The sequence below is a fragment of the Olea europaea genome, chromosome 12 (genome assembly GCF_002742605.1).
Source record: "Olea europaea var. sylvestris chromosome 12, O_europaea_v1, whole genome shotgun sequence".
In the NCBI taxonomy this organism is placed as follows: domain Eukaryota; kingdom Viridiplantae; phylum Streptophyta; class Magnoliopsida; order Lamiales; family Oleaceae; genus Olea; species Olea europaea.
In genome coordinates this window covers 10993638-11014360 of record NC_036248.1, presented here as the reverse complement: position 1 = coordinate 11014360, position 20723 = coordinate 10993638, and the positions used below count along the sequence as shown (strand labels likewise).

The window sequence follows — 20723 nt, the reverse complement described above, 5'->3', positions numbered from 1 at the left end:
ATAAATCAGGAAATAAGAGCTGTCTGTATATTGCGCCTACAAGGAGTCCAATTTCATGTTTTACGAATCGAACCTCCACATTGCAGCTGTCAATAAGACGTGAGATAACTTCACTCCCATCCTTTGCACTACTAGACTATGCCCCGGGAGGCATCTTTTGATACCAATATCGTGCCATAATGGTTTGAAGGCATACTTGCCTTCAAAGTTTCCTGAACTCAATGCGTCCAAAGTAATTGATGCAATTTATAATTACCAAAAATAATACATATATGTTGCATGTTGAAAGATTGTAGTGACAACTAAAACCAATCTAGTCGGTGAAATCAGGATTTCGGTGGGATCGACAATGGATTATAGTGAATTCCAAAGGCAGGGCATATACTCAAAGAGTGGAACCAAAGCTTGCTCTAGTTCGAGTGGAGCTGCCTAATGAGGCATTTTTCGATGATTGGGAACCAAATAAGAGCTCATATTTAGGTATTTAGACATTGGAAAATATAATACTTTCTCTCAAACAGCTATTTACACAACTTTATTAATGCCAACGATTTACATCCTTCTGTAGTGATAAGGGCTCCTGCTATGGATGTGCTGAAGGTCCCATTGACTAAACCACCTGAAACAGCCAATGGCGTTTCTGTGTGGGAGTGGAGTGGTTCTGCATTGGATGAAGGAGACGATGCATCAAAATGGTTCTCGAATTATCTTGGGAAACCCAGCAGGCTGGTGCGTTTTAATGAAGGTAGAGCTTTCATTCCTTTAATATACAAGCATTCTTATGGATTGAGCTGCCAATTTGTAATCATTTATCTTCAAGTATAATTTATGAATTTCTCTGTACAAGCCGGATTTTGACAAAAATTTATAGCTACCATGTAACGATCCAAACCTCTCGCCCAAGCCATTATCTTACGCACTGTCCGCTTTGAGTGGGCCTTGCGCCCACTTACCCCTCACGGCTTTCTATCGCGTCCCCCAGGATTCGAACTCTTAACCTCTACATAAGAGAGACTTAAGTTGAATCCTGGTACCAATTGGATGAAAGGTTCGGGTCGTACTATGTTGTAAATGCGAATAATTGGCTTTCATTCCTTCGTGTAGCAACTGAGATTAGGGCTGTGGATCCCAATTATGCCCCTGGTTATAAAGTTATGTTTTCGGACCAGTATCCATTCCTCTTGCTATCTCAGGTTAGTTTTCATGACATGTACAATAGATATTTCATGACATGTACAATAGATATCATCCAGCAAGTCGAGTGATTCCTCATTTCGTCTAATGTGAGTGCTATTTGTTGGATGATGCTATTCACACAAATACCTTGAAACCCCGAGATACAGTATCGACAAATGTGTATCTTGCAGGAATCATTGGACGCGTTATATGTTCTTCTCGAGGAGCCTATGCCTGTGAATCGGTTCAGACCCAAGTAACTCCCTGAACTCGTCTCATAATGTTGTTGCAAAGCAAGTTAGTTATTACTGATTACACCTGAATGTTAGGTTCTTTTTATATAATGGGCTCATAATATAGTTTTGATGGAATCCAGTTAACAGTCTTGTGTTACTTGTTTTCATTTGGCATGTAATGCTTGAGTTCGTGTGGAAAGGTAAAAAATTTACCCTTTGCCTGCAGTATCCTAGTTAATGGTTGTGAACCCTTTTCCGAGGATTTATGGACAGAGATCAAGATCAATAATTTAACACTCCACGGTGTCAAACTGTGCTCTCGTTGTAAGGTAAACGTTTATTTCCGTAGAACTCTCCAAGGTTTCACGGTACTTATTTACCCATTGTATATTTCTATCACAAGGACGACCTTTACGAGAATAATGATGTTGAAATCATGTTCATCGAACCGTTCAATCTTGTCAAATGCTACATATCAAACATGATAAAGATGTATTGAATAGTAACTATTTAATTGTTCGTTGAACATGAGTAGGCTGTAATAGTAAAAGACATACGAAAGTTAAGCATAATTACTCAGATATTGAAATCAAGAACAGTACATTTTCCCATGTTAAAGGACATTCTAAGATGTCTATCAGTTTATGTTCATTGAGATTATGCATGCAAAAAATCAATGGCAGAACAAAGAAAAAACCTTCATTGTATGTGGAATTTATTTAAACATACACAACGAAAATTAAAAAAAGCTCGAATGTCCAATAGCCGAATCATCTTTGTATTTAGATGGAATTCATGATAGGAGGTATACCTTAGGTGATTTCTATGAGTTGGGACGATTCTAAATCTGATCTACCACAATCTTAGCATACCACACATGTCCTCCTTTAAAAAGACATCCACATGACGATAACAAATTGGAACTCCAATACCCTGAACAAGTCACAATTACGAGTTGGATTTAGAGATAGAATAGGGAGTTATTCTCTTTTTTGGTGCTAGCGGCTAATAAAGGCAAGTCTAATTAATCCAATTAATTCACTTCGACCCACAATAGTTAAATTAGCCCAACAACTTGGTCAATTACATCAATCCAACTCATTGCATATAAAAAAGTCATTTAGATTAGATTGATACTAGTACAAACGCTTCAAACTGATTAAAATTATGTTGACAAAATTCTGATTTTTCTGTGACTAATGCAATCATAACCATGAAATTATTGCCAACTCCGAGGGGGTATTACAAGCCTTGTAGAATGAGTTCCTGAATTCAAACGAGATTTTTATCTTCGAAATGTTGGAGTGACTGTTCTTGAACTGTTTTTCTTTTCATAATTCATAGGTACCCACAATTAATCAAGAAAGCGCGGTAGCAGGCTCTGAACCTACCAAAACTCTTATGAACTTCCGTTCTGATAAAGTCTTGCGTCCGAACAAGAAACAGCAGGGGAAGGTGAGTTCTGTTCTAAAAGCTGGCATTTCTTTTTCTACTTTTTAAAATTTACTTGAGCACTTAATTCTGCAGGTATATTTTGGACAAAACATGGTTTGTACTGATTCCCCAACTCAAGGAAAGAAGAAGAGCATTAAAGTTGGAGATCCTGTATATGTGTTCAAAATGGTGTCTTCACCTGCAGATGCACCAGCTTGAGATCTTTACTGGTATCATTTGTGATTTTCTGCTGTATGGTTGAATAAATAAGTTTGTTGTAAACTTGTAATATACAAATTAGCTTTTCATCATGGATCTTCCATGCGGTCGAACTATAAATTTGAATAAATGGGGTCTCATTCTGATAGTTTAAGCTTTTAATTGAGAAGATTCTACATGATATCAAGCCAACAATGAACCCAAGTTCAAGTCTCGTTGTCAAGTTTGCACCAAAATAGAGAATATAAAACTGAATTCGACCTGCACCTGCACACAAAGGGAGTATTAAAGATTGCTTAAATATAAATTAGCTTTCCTCTTTCTAACGTATTGAAACAAAAAGCAATACTGGCTAATGGGAAAACTAATTTCATGTAAGAGGTGCATCTAAGAAGATATAAATTTATTTTTAACAAAGAATTGAAATATATAAACCATTCTAAGAATTTTCAAAGCAAAAGAACAATAAACTTGAGCTCGTTGATTCCATGATAATGTGAATAGTAGACACGGCAAAATGTTAAGGAACCTCCGACTTATAAATGTTTCTAGACTTTTAAGACGAAATGAATTTCATGTTTGTAACATTAGAATCAAGCGACATCACAAAAAGAATACACCCCCTATCTTATACATGATATTCAGTACTATAGGCAGAAAGCATTCACTTTTATCTAGACATAAAAGAAGAATGAAGTTCATCATCTTCATTACTATACTCAATTAACTGTCAAAACTGGGGTTAGACTTGCTCTTAACTTCTAAGAGTTCAGGGTCTCCACATTTATCGAGTTCAAAATGAAGAACAAAAAGTATTCACCCAATTCCGATTCCACAGAAAACACCATTCTCCAATTACGCTTGGGGCTTGTGCAATTGAAAAGGCATATATGCTGGGTATATATCCGGCATTCTGCACATTTGTTCAAAAACTTTCAGCACGGTACAAAAAGCACTGCTTCCCTCGCTACCCTTCAGAGACTGTTTTCCCTACTTCCTCGGACTCCAGACTGTTTTCTGTCATCTCTACTTTCTGAGCATCTATGGGCCCATTAGCAATGTCATCTGACCTACTATCTGGAGAGCTCTGCAATACCTCTTTCTTAGAATCTTCACCATGAGGCATCATTAGCACCTCATTAGCTTCCGTAATCACCTGGAGAAGTTCCAACGGGGTAGCTGCTGGGTCCAGCTCTAAGCAACCTTTTGGAGCATTTTCAGCTTCATCGCCACTGAGCAAGTAGTTTGGAACCCTATGAGAAAATCGGAACATCTCTTCTTTTGCTATTCGTTTGACCTTTTGAGGGTCCAAATTTGAACAAAATACTGTCTTGAAACCAACCACCTTAACAAGTGGAGCGACAGACACACCCTGTTCCTCATTGTAGTCATCAAGCACCATCACCATGTCGTATTTGTGTACAACTTCATCCGGGGTCTGCCCATTCCAATCAGGCGACCAATTTCTGTAGAGTGCCCAAACATCACCTTTTGTGGGTAATATTTGAATTGTCCCACGTGGTCCTTTTGACCAATTAACCTTCTGGGAGAAAGAATTGATAGATTTGCAGATTTCATATCTGCCGATTCTAAATTCACCACACGTTTTGTAGAATCCTGAACCTACCCAATCAAGAGATCCAAATTCGTTACTAGTTTTTGAGTTAAGCCAGCTGATCTTGACCTTAAATGGATTTCTTGAGATTACCTTACTAATCAGAGCATAGAAACGAGGCATACCATCGTCATCATCATAACCAGCCCAAACCTCATTATCTCCAAAAGAACTTTCAGCTCTGTCCTGATCAAAATCATGAAAATCAGGATCTGGAACATTCATGGATGCTGCCACAGTATCCTCCTTATCTGCAGTATCAGCAGAATGGCTGGCAAGACACTTGTTCCCTCGCTCTATGCCCATGGGAGCAGACAACGCATCATTGCCATTCTGATCATGCCCACTGGTGCTTCTGTGTTTGTTTTTCTTGCCCTCTCCTGCCTTCTCTTTCACTTTATCTGCAGCCTTCGTTGCAGTCTCCAATCTCCATTCCTTCAACTTCTTCAAAATCTCCTTTCGAGATTTCTCCATTAGCATGTTTCGCATTTCTAGTGGGGTCAGGTCTCTGGTGCTGTTGGGCTTATTATTAGTGCCAGAGAAACCATAGATCCTTGATCCTGATGCACCTGCACTTGCAAAACCTCTACTTCCAATGGCCATGTTATATGTAGTGTTTGCACCAGAGTAGTCATCTATTTTTTGCTTTTTTATTTCTCCTTCCCAACTAGCAGGTGGTTCAGGATATGCTCTCTTCATTTTCTCCTGTGCCTGCTGAACAATATTTGCTGCTTTTGCCACTATAGAAGGATCTGTATTGCGAGCACCATCTGTTCCAGAATGAGGAACCTGCTGGTAGCTTCTATATCCATACAAATTAGGACCTGCTTGACCTGGTCCTGATTTTTGAGCAGCTGCAGCCTTTCTTTCCGGGTCAACATGATTTCTAGCAGATGCATGATTATTCAAATTCTGATGCCGTTGGCGAGATGCAGGATTGCATGATTTAGAAAAGTTGAATGGTGGTGCTGTCTCTGAAGCCATAAAGGCCTCGTGACAATTAGGGCACAGAAGACTATGATTGAGATATATCTTAAGATACTCATAATGCATCTTGCATCGGTGACAAATAGTCCAGAAAGTATCAGTTCTTTCATACGACGGAGTAGGAACTGATGTAGGCGGCACCTTTGCACTATTGTTTTGGGTCTTTGTAACTGATGTTGTCCTACTTCCAGTATTATGATATCCATTTGCTCTGGATGCTGATGATGTACCACCAGCGTGCATTTGAACTTTCTGGTTGAATCCCCTAGAACCCCTCCTTTGGTTATATGCCAACCTCTTAGCCTTATCAGATAATAAGCTCCAGGCCCCTGAAAGAAGTTTAAAAGCACCATCAGCACCAACAGATTTATTTTTATCTGGGTGAAGCGTGAGAGCCAATTTCCTGTATTGTTTCCTTATTGTTTCATCATCAGCAGAGGGGTTGACACCAAGCACTCCGTACCAGTCTACTTCTCCACTTATTTTATTCTCTGCAGCAATATACACATCAAGCGTTATCAACATTTGGGAAATACCCTCCAGTCCTGGATACAGTGTTTGGGCTTTCAAGGCAATTTTTTTTGCGCCAGCAAAATCCTTCTTCTCTAACTTGCCCTCCGCAATTGCCTTTGCCCGTAGGGCCTCATCTTTATTGCACTCCATAGTTTAACAATGGTTTGGCTCCCAATTGTTCACCAGTTTTTGATACAATCTTAGTATGGCATGTCAACTGTAAAAACACCCAAAAATCAGTGAAAATATAAGAAACAAATAACTGAACTTAAAACCCTAAGGACCTCTCTATTCAAAGGAAAAGATAAACTCAAGTGAATATAGAAGTTTAACAAAAATTCAGTCAAAGTTGGATAAAGTGAAGGTTACACCTAAAATGAACAGGTGTATCTTAATGCACCATCATTTACAAGAAATTGGATTGAGTTATATATGTCTGCCACAGAGGTTGCAGCAGTATATTATAAAAATGAGAAAAGAATGGGGTCATCACATAAATGTTTCTTCAGATAAGCGTAAAATTCTAAACCAAGTTTGAATTGCAAGTTTCTTTGAAATCCACGAGAAGAAAGGAATAAAGATAAAATTATAAAAAGACAGCTTTTAGATCAACAGCCCTCGAGCAAATTGCAGAAAACACAGAAAATCGACCCAACAGTAATTGAGTTGCAGAAACGCATTATATGATATCTGGCCATCAATCTCTACTCCCGATGCTATGAGCTCAATTTAACAGCTCTAATTGTAAATTAGATCGCAAATCACAACAACCAGAAAAAATTACCACAGACGTTTAAAATTCACAAATCCATAATCAAACTCAAATTCGAAAATTGAGAATCCGAATAGATCCGATAAATTGAGCCTATAAAATAAACAACAAAATTTAACTTCCATTTTCCAACCTTCTTATTCAGCACTCCAGATAGAAACCTATATTCAGTATCAAATTCCTGAATTAACCTAAAAATTCTGTAAACGTTGAAAGTGTAAGGATAAAAGAAATAATTACCGATTAAAATAATAATTTGAACCGCCTGAAGTTGAATTTGGTTGTTTTTTTTTTCCCACCAAATTGAAATGGGGAGAAATTCTGTAGAGAGCTTGAAAATTTTTGGTCAAAACCCCTCGAAGAAAAATCTGAAAATGCCCAAAATATTTCTGTACTCGTAAAAGACAGATAGGCATGGGCTTGCATTTGTTTACAACTTTTGGGGGATTAACCCTAACCAGGGTTCTATCTAACTGATGTTTATTCACCCTTTGAGCTTAACTAGGGTTACTTTTTGTGTATCATCTCCAATAAAATAAGTTGAAATATGCTGTCCAATTTTAATGTCTAAATGATGATCAATCCAATGAATTATTGACATATCATCAATAATTAATATATCACTTCAAATTTACTATTCCAGCCGTAAAGTTTGAGTTTTTCTCTGTCCTCACTGTTCTCCTAACGATCAAAAAATCAATTCTCGAAATCACTACCAAGCGGGGCCTTAATGGATGGACAACCATTTAAACAATAAAATTGTACAACAAATCTCATCTTACATTGAAATGAAATTTTGGAGGAAAATATGTTTTGGAATAGAAATATTTGAAACGTAATTAAAAAATAAGAAAACATTTTTGGATTTATATATAGGATAATGCTATTGGTACTTTCGGGTGTCCGTTTTGGTGTCCATACACCAAAATGGACACCGAGCGCCTCGGGGTTGGTCGAGGCGCATTTTGGACACCCTTTTGGACATCCCGAAGTATCCCAAGCATGGTCCTTATACATAACATTCTTTTATGAGAGAATGTGATTAAAAATGAGTTTTAAAATGCATTTTTGGAAAAATTGAACACAAACAAAGGTGTAATATGTTTACTTCGGAGATAAAGTATTTTCAAATTATTCGTTTTTGAGTTAAATATTGAAAGGATAGCAGACTCTCGACCTTTGAAGCATCAATAAGTTCTTGTCTAACACCAGATATATCCTATACAAGTGTTAAGATGTTCCGTGCCTCTCAAGTCACTAGAATTTTTTTTTTTTATCTTTTTATTTTAATAAATACAGGGCTCCCAAAAACTCACTAGATTGCATGATCTTGAAAGATAATTTTGTGAATGTCGCAATTTGCTAGCAAAAAGGAAATGACGTTTCATCGGAAGACTTTTATATAATCATGGGATTTATATTTGGAGATATAATTGAATAGAGATTGTAGGTGTATATATTGCTATGTAAATAAAGTGTAGTTGAAGAGTTTGAGGCATGTTCTTTTATATAGTAATCGGTGTTAGTGTAATAGAGTGTTATTTGGATGAGGATATAATATAGCTATCCGAGGTGGAATAGACTTTATCAAATCGTTTTCTTTATGCAATACTGAGGTAGAACGCGATCGACTCGAAATCATGCATGGATGAATGTGATAATCCATTCTGTACTTCCCATCCTATGTGGAATTTGTCACTGATTTAGCATTGTTATAATCTTGCATGGGAGTAGAGGAGGCTCAAGTGCTTGGATTTTTTTTTTTATTTTTTTTTTAAAATGTTAATAATAATGAAATGAAGCAAGTGATCATAATTTTCTTTCGATGATTCAAACAAAATTATTAACAATACCATTGGCATCGACAAACTTCTGTCAATGACTGTCGATGAAAATATCATCAACAACAACAGACAGTACCAAAATTGTAGATCTCCAGTGGAGAAGCTATTGAAGTCACCCATGATTCTTTAATTCTTAGTTTGCCAATGACTTCATGTACCATATGTTTGCATCGAAATTTTTGTTCTCACCACCACCCTGTCAAGGCATAAGCTGAGAGGGCTCGATCCCATTTGCCATCTAAGGTACTGGGAATGAGGAAGGGCGTTGGGCGGTGGCATGGTGATGAAAATTATCAACAACGGAAATACGGAAAACTGAAAAGAGCAAGAAAGCTATTTCTTGTAAAATTAGAGCACCCTTAAAATTTATCCAGATGATGTCTTTATGAGTATGATGCACTGAAATTTAAACATGCAAGGCAAATTACAAAGAAAAAAACAATTGAATGAACAAATTATCGTCCCCTTCAATGTGATCAACAGCATATTTGCACCTAGATAAACTGCAAATACAATGGCAACAAATTCATCAACTTTGTTGGGATTCCACAGGATTTGACTTGCAATCTTTTGTGGTTTCCCCAGTGCTTCCTTTAGAGGTTTGCTGGGTTTCCTCAGAGATTGATTTGGAAGTTTGCAGGGTTTCCTCAGTGCTTGATTTGAAAGTTTGCTCGGTTTCCTCAGTGTTTGATTTGAAATATTGCTCGGTTTCCTTGCATTCTGTTTTGTTGTGGTGAAACTTCACAACAATGCAGGTAATATTGTCAGCACTACCACGTGTGAATGCAGTTTCTGTCAACTTCCGTGCTGCTGCTTCAGGTTCGTCTTCTATTTGTGCAAGTGAGATAGCATCCTGACAAATAGGCGGACACTTGCATCAGCTACTATACTATTGACATAATATACAAGAAATTATGTAATTTGTCCTTTTCAGAAACAAAATAAATATGCAGTTTAAATTATTAATCTATAACTTATTTGACTATATTGTTCGGTTCCAAAAGCACCAAGAAACTGAAAAACCTTATAAGATGAAAAGGAATAAGAATAGTGGTTTATGATTCTTATCACCTCATTGGGCACAACATCCCAAAGTCCGTCGCTTGCAAGCACAAGCAGTTCAAGCTCTTGGTCAATCTCTTGTTCCTGTAAAATAATGAGTTGATTATATCTACTTGGTCAAGCTTCATTAATAATCGTTGGAGAAAGGCACAAACAAACCCTAAAAATTTGAAAATTTAGCTAAATATTTTCATCACCATATAACTCTTTGAAGTTTGACTAGGCAGGTCTAGAACAAGGAAACTTGTACAGCTGTATACATGAAGAAATATCAGTAATAAATAGGGCTACCTGAATCTCAGGTTCAGCCACGACAAACTGCTTCAGCATGCGATTTCCAAAAGCACGGGACATGGCCAAGACACCTCCAACCCTCCAAGTGCCTGATACAAAGGCAATAAATAGAAAGTCAATCAGCTACAAGGGACCACATAACTTTTATTCAAGACCATTTCCAATTGTGGGTCGATAGCTCTTGCATTACAGTAATCAACATCCTCACGAAGATATCATTTTGCTTTGCTCGATAACTACTTGACTCAGCAAGATGACAAGAGTTTGGACAATGGATGATCAGTGCCCAATATCTCGAGCCAAACTATTAACGGCCAATATCATAAACCTCCCAAACAATTTAAACATCCATCTGATATACAAAGATCAGGTGGTCCATCATTCAGACTACAGTCGTACCTAATACGCGTAACACATGACGTCCAACAGACCAACATGAAAGGACAAATCTCAATCTATTATTTTAGAAGAAAAAGATTCACATCTTCATTATGTTGCTAATCAAAAGAAAACTTAAGCTGATACATTTTATTTGTTTGGCAGTTGACTTATCAACAAAACACCCTTTTGTCAATAACACCATCTCTATGCATTTACTGTAAAATGATGCACAGAAATAGTGCTAAGAAATTTGCAATGAGCACGACTATTAATGTACAGATGGGTAGTACCAGCCCACATTACAACACCTCCAGCATTTTCAATTCTCTTGCGCTCGTCACTTCTGTTTGGTTTGTGATCCTCTGAGAGTGGAATTGCTGCCAAGCACAAAAATGAAGTGTACTTCAGAAGTTACAACCGAAAGATTTTCTCCCCTTAAAATTTTTGCAATGCAAATAATCATAATTGAACAGTCGCAGTTAATTATTATGCAGAGAAACTTATAAGAAGTAACCTAATACAGAAAGAATATAGGGCAAGATATTATGTACAAACTTAAGGATGAGTTAAATGTAGAACTTTTTCATAAGATTATGTTCCAAAAGGTAGTTGGTTAGTTTTGCGATCAGATAGATATAATGCATTAGTTCATGGATTTGAAAACATGAAATTTATGAGAAACATTTCCCTCGTTAATGTTTAGGTTTCTTCGTAAGTAAATAGCAATTGCTGGCATCGAATCAAGCTCGCAGTTTTAAATAACTTTTTGAGAAACAGAAACCAGCTTGAATAAATACTGTTCAGCCTTGGACACCATGAAATATTTCAACAGTAAAATAATTTGATTTAACAGACAAAAGGATCATATCTTATAAACCCCTTACAGTTTCCACAGGACCAGGATGTCTAGCATCCAGATGAAAAAATTAAGGGAAAGTAGGAAACGATAACCATCATGAAATATAATATCAACTGCTAAGTCATTACATCTTTGGACGAAAAATCTACTTTTATTATCTAAGTAACATTGACACGAGTATTGCTATCATTGTTTTCATTACGTATCTTCTAATCAAAATTAGTAAAACAAAACACATTGTCTCCCAAAGTCCATCGATCCCATATTCCTGCAATCTAGTAGCGGCTAAAAATTATTTGATTTATGATTTTCACTCAGACAATTTGGAGGCTTCTTTTCTGTACAGTATCCATAGAATGGTAAATGGTTAGAATGCAACAAACGATATGAAAAGCATACTACCTGGAAAAGGAAAAGAAATCTACAATATGAAAAGTACCTTTGCCAGCCTTTGATATTATAGTCCGCGAATCTCCAACATTAGCAACATATAGGTGATTGCCAACTAGAACTGCAGTTGAAGCTGTTGAACCATCATCCCGGAAAGTATCTTTTTCAGACTCCAAAAAATCTCTGTCGGTCTGCTGATATGTTTCACCTGTAGTTTTAAATTACTTATTCCATTTAATTACTAATTAAAACGAGAGCCGTGTATAACCAATAAGGAAAGCAAATAACCATGCAAAGTGAGGATATTTTTTTCACAGCATAGAAAGCAAAAGATAAGTTAGAGTGTGGTTAGTTATAGGACTAGCAACAATATGCAGGAGGAGTTCCATAACCTTCTCAAGGTAAATATAAGCTCCTGAAACTGTGCCCCACTAAGGCTTGGGTTGGTTTGTGCTGTTAAAGATATTGATTATTTCTGTATGAAATTGGAGTAGGATCAAGGCACCCGTGATGCGGACATCATCCTCATCAGGCCAATTGTCGGGCCAATTTTTTATCTTCTATTTATTTTAGGCTTTATATTTTATTGGGCTTGTATCTGGGTTTGTCCAGACCCAAGTTTATTATTTTGTTATTATTTATATGGTTGTAATTTGGATTGGAATTGAAGTTGATTAATGAAAGACAATTTATTTGGTGGTTTGTCCACATCTCTTCCCTCTCCCTCATTTTCCCCCCCTCCTTTTCTCTTCTTCCTCCTCCCCTCTACTTTTCCCTTCTTCTGTGCTGCCTGATTCTTCTTCTCAAGTGATTCTACATCAATTCTTGGCATCAAAGTCTTACCTACTTTGCAATATCTTTAACTAAAATATAGAGTCTCCAAAGAAAAAATAATAATAATAAAAAAATACTGCCATGAATGTGAAGAAAAGCCATAAACACAACCATAACATATCTGCTGCTGCAAAATGCCCGTTTTGTCATCTTCACCATCTTTTCCACCACCACCAAGTTCTTTAAATCTGTAACCAACCCAGGCAGCCTCCCAAAAGACAGACCAAGCAACAACTTTTTGCTGCAAATCCGCCACTACACCACCACGTCTTCAACCAACAACTTCCTTCATCATCTTCATACACGTCTCAGTAAACTGCTTCTACAAAATAAATCCCACAATCGGCGGTTCACATGCCCCAAACCGATTGTCGACGACCCTCTCTCTCTGCCCATGCGCATTACCGCTGCTCAATCTCAAGTGAGAAAAGAGTTCGGTGTTATCTCCAAGCTCGGGTTGCCATTGTAATTTTAAAGTTTTGTTTGGGCCTTTAGTTCAAGTCTTTGTCTCTAGTTTTGTATCCCTATTTTGGCTCATTTGTTTAGTTAGAAGTTTTATTAGTATATGTATGTATGTATATGTGTGTGTGTGTGTGTGTATGAAAAGTGAGTTATTTTTCTAACATCATTTTTCATGTATCTATTTGTCCCGTTGATTGACTCAGCTATTCCAACAAAGGGAAGTTACTGTTTTTATTTATCCTTAGGTTATATTGTTGTTTATCTTGAATTGCATCGATTAACTTTTGTGCTGCTGTCTTTACATAAAATTCATGTAATTAAATCCCTAGACTTGTTAACTCTCTTGACTTGTCATATTTTCACCATTACCCCCATTTATTTTACGTGCTTATGTCGTTGACTAGTGTTTGACCCTTGCTTTATTATTTTTACATAGATCAGCAGTATCAGCTTGACATGTTTGAATTTTCATAATCCCCAAAGATAAAAAATAAAAAAATAAAAATATATATAAATTTAAATGAAGTTGTTATTTTCATTTCTTGAACTAGTTGTTTATTGATTTTGTCATTCACTGCATAGTATTACATTGCATGCATTTGCGTATCAGTCGTTTTGTCATACCCAATTCCAATACTGTGACCATGGACCCTTCTCAATTTGATGCCCTTACTCCACAATTAGCTCAACTGCAAGCTCAATAAGTAACCGTCCAAACCGAGGTGACTGCTACTCGTGAAGAAGTAGAGAACTAGCTACTAGGGTAACAATTTAGAACAAACCCCTCCCTCAACCGACACTGATAACTCTGAAGCGTCTCATAACATATCTTATCGTCATCGGCATGGGGGTCAACAGCGTGTTCGTCATGGACGAAGGAATGGGGAACAGGAGAGCAATCATGAACGAGGCCATGACCGTTACGGTACTCATTCACCTCTTCGCTATAAGGAGCGTTATTTTCGAAACATTAAATTAGACGCTCCTACTTTCGATAACTGTTTAGATTCCAGAGTTTTTACACAATGGATTTGAGACATGGGTCGTTTCTTTTCATGGTATGGAGTCCCAGAGGATCGAAGAGTTCAATTTGCCAGTTTGAAGTTACGTACCTCCCGTTGGAAGTTGGGAGGAAATGAAGCGCCGCCTTCAAGAGAAGTATTTACCTCTCTCTTATAGGAGCAATTTGTTGGACAAGTGAAATGCCCTTACACAAGGAAATCGTCCAGTGACTGACTATGTTACTCAATTTGATGAGTTTCGAATGCGATGTCACATTATCGAGGATGAAACCATGACTTCGAGTAAGTTCAGACAGGGCCTAAGAGATGATCTTCGACGTGAGCTTATCCTTCGAGGTGTCACCACTCTTGATCACGCTTATTCCTTAGTCCAAGATTACAAGTTGATTACTAAGACTCGATCCGTCTCATCATCGCCACCTCCTCCCACCAAATCTCTTCTAGGACTTCCACCATCTAACGCACCCCCTGCTTTAGACAATAAAGGTAAAGCTTTTGAAACTTCAAGAACTTCTTCCTCTCGTTTGCAATGTTTTAATTGTAAGGGTTTCGACCATATCTCCTCCAGATGTCCGAGTCGAGTCTTAGTCATTGACGAGCGGAAGGATGCCGTAGATGAGCCTCTAGAAGATCAAGTCTATGAGCCTAACTTTGAAAAGTTTGACAATTTGGATGATAATGAGGATACCTTCTTAGGTTGCCTTCGTACCCTTCCTGTAAGTCTAGGTCCTGCTTCTCTGGCCTCCGACACTTCTCGATTGAGTATTGTACGTAGTATCCTTAGCCAACCTAAGGATGTCGATGATTGGCGGCGTCACGCCATTTTTCATACATACATTAAGATCAACGATAAGGGCTGTAAGATTATTGTTGATAGTGGGAGTTGCATTAATGCGATTTCTGTGGCCACAATGTCCCGTCTTGGGTTAAAGCCAATCTTACACCCTCAACCATATAGTCTCTCTTGGATTGACACTTCGTCCATAGCTGTGAAAGAGCATTGTCTAGTGCCTATCTAATTCCTTAAGTATAAGGATCATATATGTGACGTCATCCCTATGGATGTCGGACATGTCATTCTTGGTCGACCTTGGTCGACGTTCGGACCATATTGAAACATTCAGCACTTCCTTGTTCGTTGGGAGGGCCGTCCTGATTCTAATTGTATTTAGATCTCTAGGGAGACACTTCAACAGCTTGACCCCGATTTGTTGGAGTATTATAGGAGTCAACAAGATCTTCCCTTATCCGGATCACCACCCTTACGTGTCTATAGATTTTGAAAGAAGTTTGCTCAACCACTTAGTTTGTGACTGGGAGACTGACAACAGCATTTCATGCTATCCCTACTCGAAGGGGTCGAATTTTTTCTCTCACCCCAGGAGAGTTGATGCAGACATCATCCTCATCAGGCCAATTGTCAAGCCAATTTTTTATCTTTTATTTATTTTAGGCTTCATATTTTATTGAGCTTGTATATGGGTTTGGCCCAAGCCCAAGTTTATTATTTCATTATTATTTATATGGTTGTAATTTGGATTGAAAGTGGAGTTGATGAATGAAAGACATTTTCTTTGGTGGTTTGTCCACGTTTCTTCCCTCTCCCTCACTTTCCCCTCTCATTTTCTCTTCTTCTTCCTCCCCTCTGCTTTTCCCTTCTTCTGTGCTGCCTGATTCTTCTTCTCAAGTGATTCTACATCAACCCGTGTGTAGTGAATCCCCAAAGTAGAGACCCAAAAGTAATCAGGTTTAAATTTTTATCACGTCTACAAAACCGGACTACTCTTTATCGTAGCTATTACATAGTCCCCATAAGGGATGAGGCAAGATGAAGAATGATGATGGCTGATTCTATGGTGTCCAGATGAACTGGTGTGTAAGGAGCAATAAACAGAGATGAAAATAAATTTGTTAACTCACTTATTGCCAATTTGGTGTTCACAATAAATTCTTGATGTTTCATGAGACTCTCAAAGAGATGTTCCTTTAAATACTCAGCTGCACGTGAACCACCATGACCTGTCATCACAAATCATGCTTGTCACAAATGTAAAATTATACTTTAATTTCTATTCATAATTAAGTCAGATGCCCATGCCAAGTAATATTAACAGAGGAAGCAGCATATTTGATGAAGCACTAAGCTTGAAATTTTAAAATGACAATTTGATCCTCCAACATATCCAGATTTAAAATTTTCAACACACTAGTTAACTTTGATCTCTTTTTTAGCGAGATCGGTTTAATGCAAAAAAATGAGATAAACTGTGTTTTGGGATAGTCATGGTTACCAGGTCTGTCCACCAGGCAACTGCCAGGCGTGAGGGATGTGAGGTACTAAATTGCCTAATTATTACAGATCCCTGAGTAGACAAACAAATTTTCAAGCGCTATATGAACTGAAAATTTGCTCTGCCTGATTTTAGATTCTATCATGTTAGGAATAAGAAATTACAATCAACTTAGCTAACACATATTACAAACTTCTACCATATAATTTCCAGCACTCACTGTAGCTGGAATTGGATTTTCCCTCGCAAAAGTAGGCAATTTATTCTCAATTTTAAGTTTTACTAAGGTCAAAACGATAACCATGTCAAGATTTCGTTCGTGAGTGAAGTAAGATGAAGTTTTAGATAGCCAGTCTTTACTCGAATTTGGGCATTAACATCATAAACTGTCACTTTAGCAGGTAAGCCTTTTTTTTATATCAACAACTCAAGCTTCAAGGTGAAGGGTAATTCGAGAACATCTAACCGTCAAATATTCCAAAGAGACAGACTGTTAGTCCATCAACCTTTGAAGTCTTAATGTCATAAAAATCCTCCATAGTCGCTCTCTTTCCTCTGAAACTGGAATATCCACAGCTCAATCTTCCATCTTCACTGCCAAATTGGAAAAAAAAAATCCAAAAGTATGACTCGAGGGAGAGATAAGCATGTGATGTACATGTCCATATAGGCAGGAAAGAAGGGAAAAAAAGTCTAGATAACATTATATGTATTTCCATTCAACAGAAAAAAGACCTTATATTATGTCAGTATCTTCCAACTATGGCATAGCATGACATAATGAGCAAGTTAACATGGCATTAACACTGAGTAAGTTATGCATATTCAGCTGAGGAAATATATTAACTTCCTGTAACATAGTCTGAACACTTGCTATTTTCTCCAGCATATTACTCAAAGAAACATCTTATCAATATGACAAATAATATGAGAAATTAAATATTCCTGAACAGGAAACTCCTGGACCTGAAAATTCAGATAAAATCTAATTTTAGAAAATATACCCAGACACTTAATATAAGTCCTTTGTTAGAACATACCCAACAGAAGATGCTCATTTTTTGTGATTTAACGGTTTCTATAGCACATTAGAAGCACCGACCAAGACCCAGAAACCAAACAAGCCACATTACCACAAACTGAATTCTACTTTATCAATACTAGGGTTGTAGGCAATAATAAGATACAATAAATGCTACGCGTACATTTATTTTCGGACCCATCAACAACTTAGCAGAAAAAGTAGTATCTCTATCAGTTTTCCATAACTTTCTATACTGTATAGATGCATTCTGCTTCTTGATTTTGTCCCGATCTATAGTTCGCAGGTGTCTTTCATCCTCGTTCTCTTTCTACCAATAATGTGCAACCAGCCTGCCACATGTATCTCTCCAGACTATAATACAATAAAAGCTCATGATTCATGTTGTTCTGTATCATCACTGGCATATGCATCAATAAGAGGGCATTCCAGAAGCATTTTCCAGTTTGACAATAAAGGTTATTTAGACAAATCCTCTCACACCTTTCAGAAAACAAATGAAGGGACAGAAAATGAAAAAGAGCCAGATTTCATCAAGAAACTGAAAGAGAAAAATTAAATGAGATGATCATGTTTGATGAAGTTACATATGCCAACTTAATCTGCTATAGATCATACTATAAATATGACAGGAGTGCAAAAGCTTGCAACTAATCCCATCCGTAAATAATGTCAACTAACCTTAGTCACCACATACAAAAATGAATACTATAATGTAAGATTTTCTACTAACACTACTAATAATGTATTGCAGAATCAACCATAGACAAACAAGCAATTGAAAAATATGCAAATTTGATCACCTCTTCCATCCTCCGCTAGCATATCCTCCATCTTCATCCTTCTCAGATAAAATATCAATAACAGGTCCCCCCTTAGCGTTTGCTCCAGAATCCACCATCATCTTTCTTGTTATTGTAGATTTGAAATCCAACAAATAAGTTAAGCACTGCGGTGCATTCAATCCTCTCCAGATGTAACCTGCTCGAAGACTCACAGACCTCAGAAAGCTGTTGCATAACATCTAAAGCAACCGGCTTGGGTCTCAGTTTCAAATCTAACGCAATGCACAAAAAAGAAGAAGAAATTAGGATCTTTAGTGTTAATCCTCATGTCTAAGCAAATCATAAATACAAGATCCATCATTTTCAAATGCTGAGTTAACTACTTCAATGAATATCAAAACCAACGAGACCAAGTGAAAAATGTCTTTAATCTACCATTAACACCTTCTTCTTTTTTATCTTGTTTGAGCATACCTAATTCAGTGTACGGATAAAGCTCCTATCCTTTGATTCCATACTTAAGCAAACTATACACTAGCGGAATACTTCTTTTACAAACATAACTGTAAAGCTTTTGCCCTTGTTTTTGGTAGGTGTAGTAATAGTAAGAAACTCAGGTCTTCAGCTTCCACAAGTATTAATTTGTTAGATAAATAGCCATTTTACATCATTTCCAACTTTTTTTTCTTTAGATATTTCTCAACATGGCAAACAAAGACAAGTTCCATTCGCATCTTCATCTCGTTAGCTTCATTTAATCAAAAATTTAAAAAAATAATAATAATAATCAAACATTTGCATAATTCCATAAAGCTGATTGAACTTATCTGATTTCTTTCCATCTCGCGCACTTCATAATAAAGTCATAAACCAAATAAAAACAAAGACAAAGCATTGATCGGCTCTTACATTCAAAGCATCTGAGACATCCAGAAACACAGATCGGCAACCATCATTAAAGTAACTTGATTTCACCATCATCCAATAATTTTTTTAAACAAAATTAAGAAAAAACGAATTATTATTATATTATCAGGTGAAAAAGTAAATCCGATCCGAATCCAATATTCGAATCAAGGAAACTTTCTCATTATTGGAAAAAGAGAAAGGAGAAGAAGCTTTTAGAATCCGGAACCCTAGAGAGAGTAATCTTAAAGTGTGATGATGAATTTGAGAGGAGTGGAGTGAAAGGAGATGTATTTTGTTGTGGAGTGTAATGTTAGAGAGAGAAGGGAGAGAGAGTGAGAGACGCCTGGCTGTTGAAAGTCTAGTCACCGAAGTGAATGTGGCTACGTGGCAGTCTTTCTCATGCAATCCACTTACAGGATAACTGGAGTTTTTTTTGTTTTTAATTTTTTTTTTATCAAAAACTAATTATGAGCACTAGCGAAAGCCACTAGGGGAATGTTAGCTAAAAACAAAAGATTAATGGCGTGTTGATTGTAAGTTGAAAATTTAACAAAATATAAGATAAAAAGTAGTAAGTTAGTAATTATAGATCTTGGAATAAAGATTTATCCCAATTTTCTTAAGTTTGCTAAGTTGTATTAAAAATTGTAAGGATTGATCATTGAAATTGAAAAACAGTTTTGGTAACAAATTTTTGGTAATATAAGTTTAACTCCAAAGTTGAGCAATCTTGCTATTAATCAATCTATTTTCAGCTCCCGTTCACATATATACTATCTGAACATTTGAAAGCTAGTTAAATTGCAAGGTCATTGTATGGGGGTAGTTCGATCAAGATAGTTATCATCTATAAAGATTGAGTGTGAGAGATATAAAAGGACAAAGGTTTGATTAGAGTTAATGATATTTTCATACCTTTAAATGTACAAGATTGAAGTATTTTTGGAGGACTAGAGGAGGGATATTATGACCTTTTAACTGTAGTCGCCAACCTTGTTGCTATCATATATTTGAGTACATATTTGAGTATGTACTTGTAGGCAATATTATGTATTTGAAAGGGGCTGTGCTGTATACAACAAGAGTGACAACTTGGGCCCCCCTTATGTGAAGAAAGTTGGCTAAATAACTCGTCGCCTCTCGAATGAGTGTTCACGAAATATTTTCTTTCGATTTAAATTACCGCAAGTGTACGATTCGTTAACAAGTAATAAAGTGGATTCAATTAGTCCGAGTATCGTCCCACAGAGATTGGTTAGTTCAATTTTACTTATTCGACCTTAACCGAAACCAAATTACTCAAAATGAATGTGGACCTAATTAAAACTCTAAAATTGGAAAGAAAACCCTACTTATGCAGCTTTTATGATTGTAATGAAATTAATAAACAAAACAATAATTTAAAACTTTAAAATGAAATCAATTGTTGAGAACGCACGTTTGTTGTAATCAATAGAAATTAAACACACTAGGATCACGATTTCCCATGCAATTATCACTTTAAACTCTAGTTTCACAATATGACAACATAATTCAATTGTTGACGAATCAATGTTCCTAAGTCTATCCAATACTCTCTCTCGAGATGTATCAAAC

The 20723-nt window shown here is 36.8% G+C and overlaps 3 protein-coding genes across 5 annotated transcripts in view; 1 reads left to right on the top strand and 2 right to left on the bottom strand.

Annotated features, from left to right (window-relative positions):
• Positions 1-3227, top strand: part of LOC111405605 (mitochondrial amidoxime reducing component 2-like) — a 3837-nt gene extending 610 nt beyond the window's left edge. Inside the window, exons 2-8 of the mRNA XM_023034564.1 lie at positions 331-480; positions 569-745; positions 1105-1193; positions 1368-1432; positions 1639-1741; positions 2757-2867; positions 2940-3227. Of these exons, the coding sequence (XP_022890332.1) occupies positions 331-480; positions 569-745; positions 1105-1193; positions 1368-1432; positions 1639-1741; positions 2757-2867; positions 2940-3065 (821 nt within the window). The 3' untranslated portion in view covers positions 3066-3227. The remainder of the gene's footprint in view (positions 1-330; positions 481-568; positions 746-1104; positions 1194-1367; positions 1433-1638; positions 1742-2756; positions 2868-2939) is intronic.
• A 298-nt stretch (positions 3228-3525) lies between these two features.
• Positions 3526-7381, bottom strand: LOC111405604. 2 transcript variants are annotated; one of them, XM_023034562.1, is made up of 2 exons: positions 7193-7381; positions 3526-6397 (listed from the first exon to the last, which is right to left on the bottom strand). In XM_023034562.1, exon 2 carries the CDS (start codon positions 6328-6330, stop codon positions 4033-4035), a length of 2298 nt encoding a protein of 765 aa, XP_022890330.1. In that variant the 5' UTR covers positions 6331-6397; positions 7193-7381; the 3' UTR covers positions 3526-4032. The 2 variants fall into 2 exon arrangements, with proteins under 2 accessions (XP_022890330.1, XP_022890331.1); XM_023034563.1 differs by lacking the exon at positions 7193-7381 and adding an exon at positions 7086-7106.
• Positions 7382-9139: 1758 nt separating this feature from the next.
• On the bottom strand, positions 9140-19439 carry LOC111405603 (probable protein phosphatase 2C 76). Of its 2 annotated transcripts, none has more exons than XM_023034561.1 (9): positions 19128-19439; positions 18237-18414; positions 16858-16985; positions 16021-16119; positions 11832-11990; positions 10824-10910; positions 10150-10241; positions 9868-9942; positions 9140-9649 (listed from the first exon to the last, which is right to left on the bottom strand). In XM_023034561.1, the coding sequence occupies exons 2-9, from the start codon at positions 18335-18337 to the stop codon at positions 9326-9328; spliced, it is 1065 nt and encodes a 354-aa protein (XP_022890329.1). In that variant the 5' UTR covers positions 18338-18414; positions 19128-19439; the 3' UTR covers positions 9140-9325. The 2 variants fall into 2 exon arrangements, with proteins under 2 accessions (XP_022890329.1, XP_022890328.1); XM_023034560.1 differs by having other exon boundaries at positions 18237-18490; positions 19128-19427.
• Between the last annotated feature and the right edge of the window lie 1284 nt (positions 19440-20723).

Excerpts from the sequence above, each read along its gene's own strand:
- LOC111405603 (XM_023034560.1), bottom strand. The coding sequence starts at position 18,457 with ATGTTATGCAACAGCTTTCTGAGGTCTGTGAGTCTTCGAGCAGGTTAC. Across the intron at positions 16,986-18,236 it reads GCTAGCGGAGGATGGAAGAG|TGAAGATGGAAGATTGAGCT; the intron begins GTGATCAAATTT and ends CCAATTTGGCAG. Across the intron at positions 11,991-16,020 it reads GAACACCAAATTGGCAATAA|GTGAAACATATCAGCAGACC; the intron begins GTGAGTTAACAA and ends TTAAAACTACAG.
- LOC111405604 (XM_023034562.1), bottom strand. The coding sequence starts at position 6,330 with ATGGAGTGCAATAAAGATGAGGCCCTACGGGCAAAGGCAATTGCGGAG.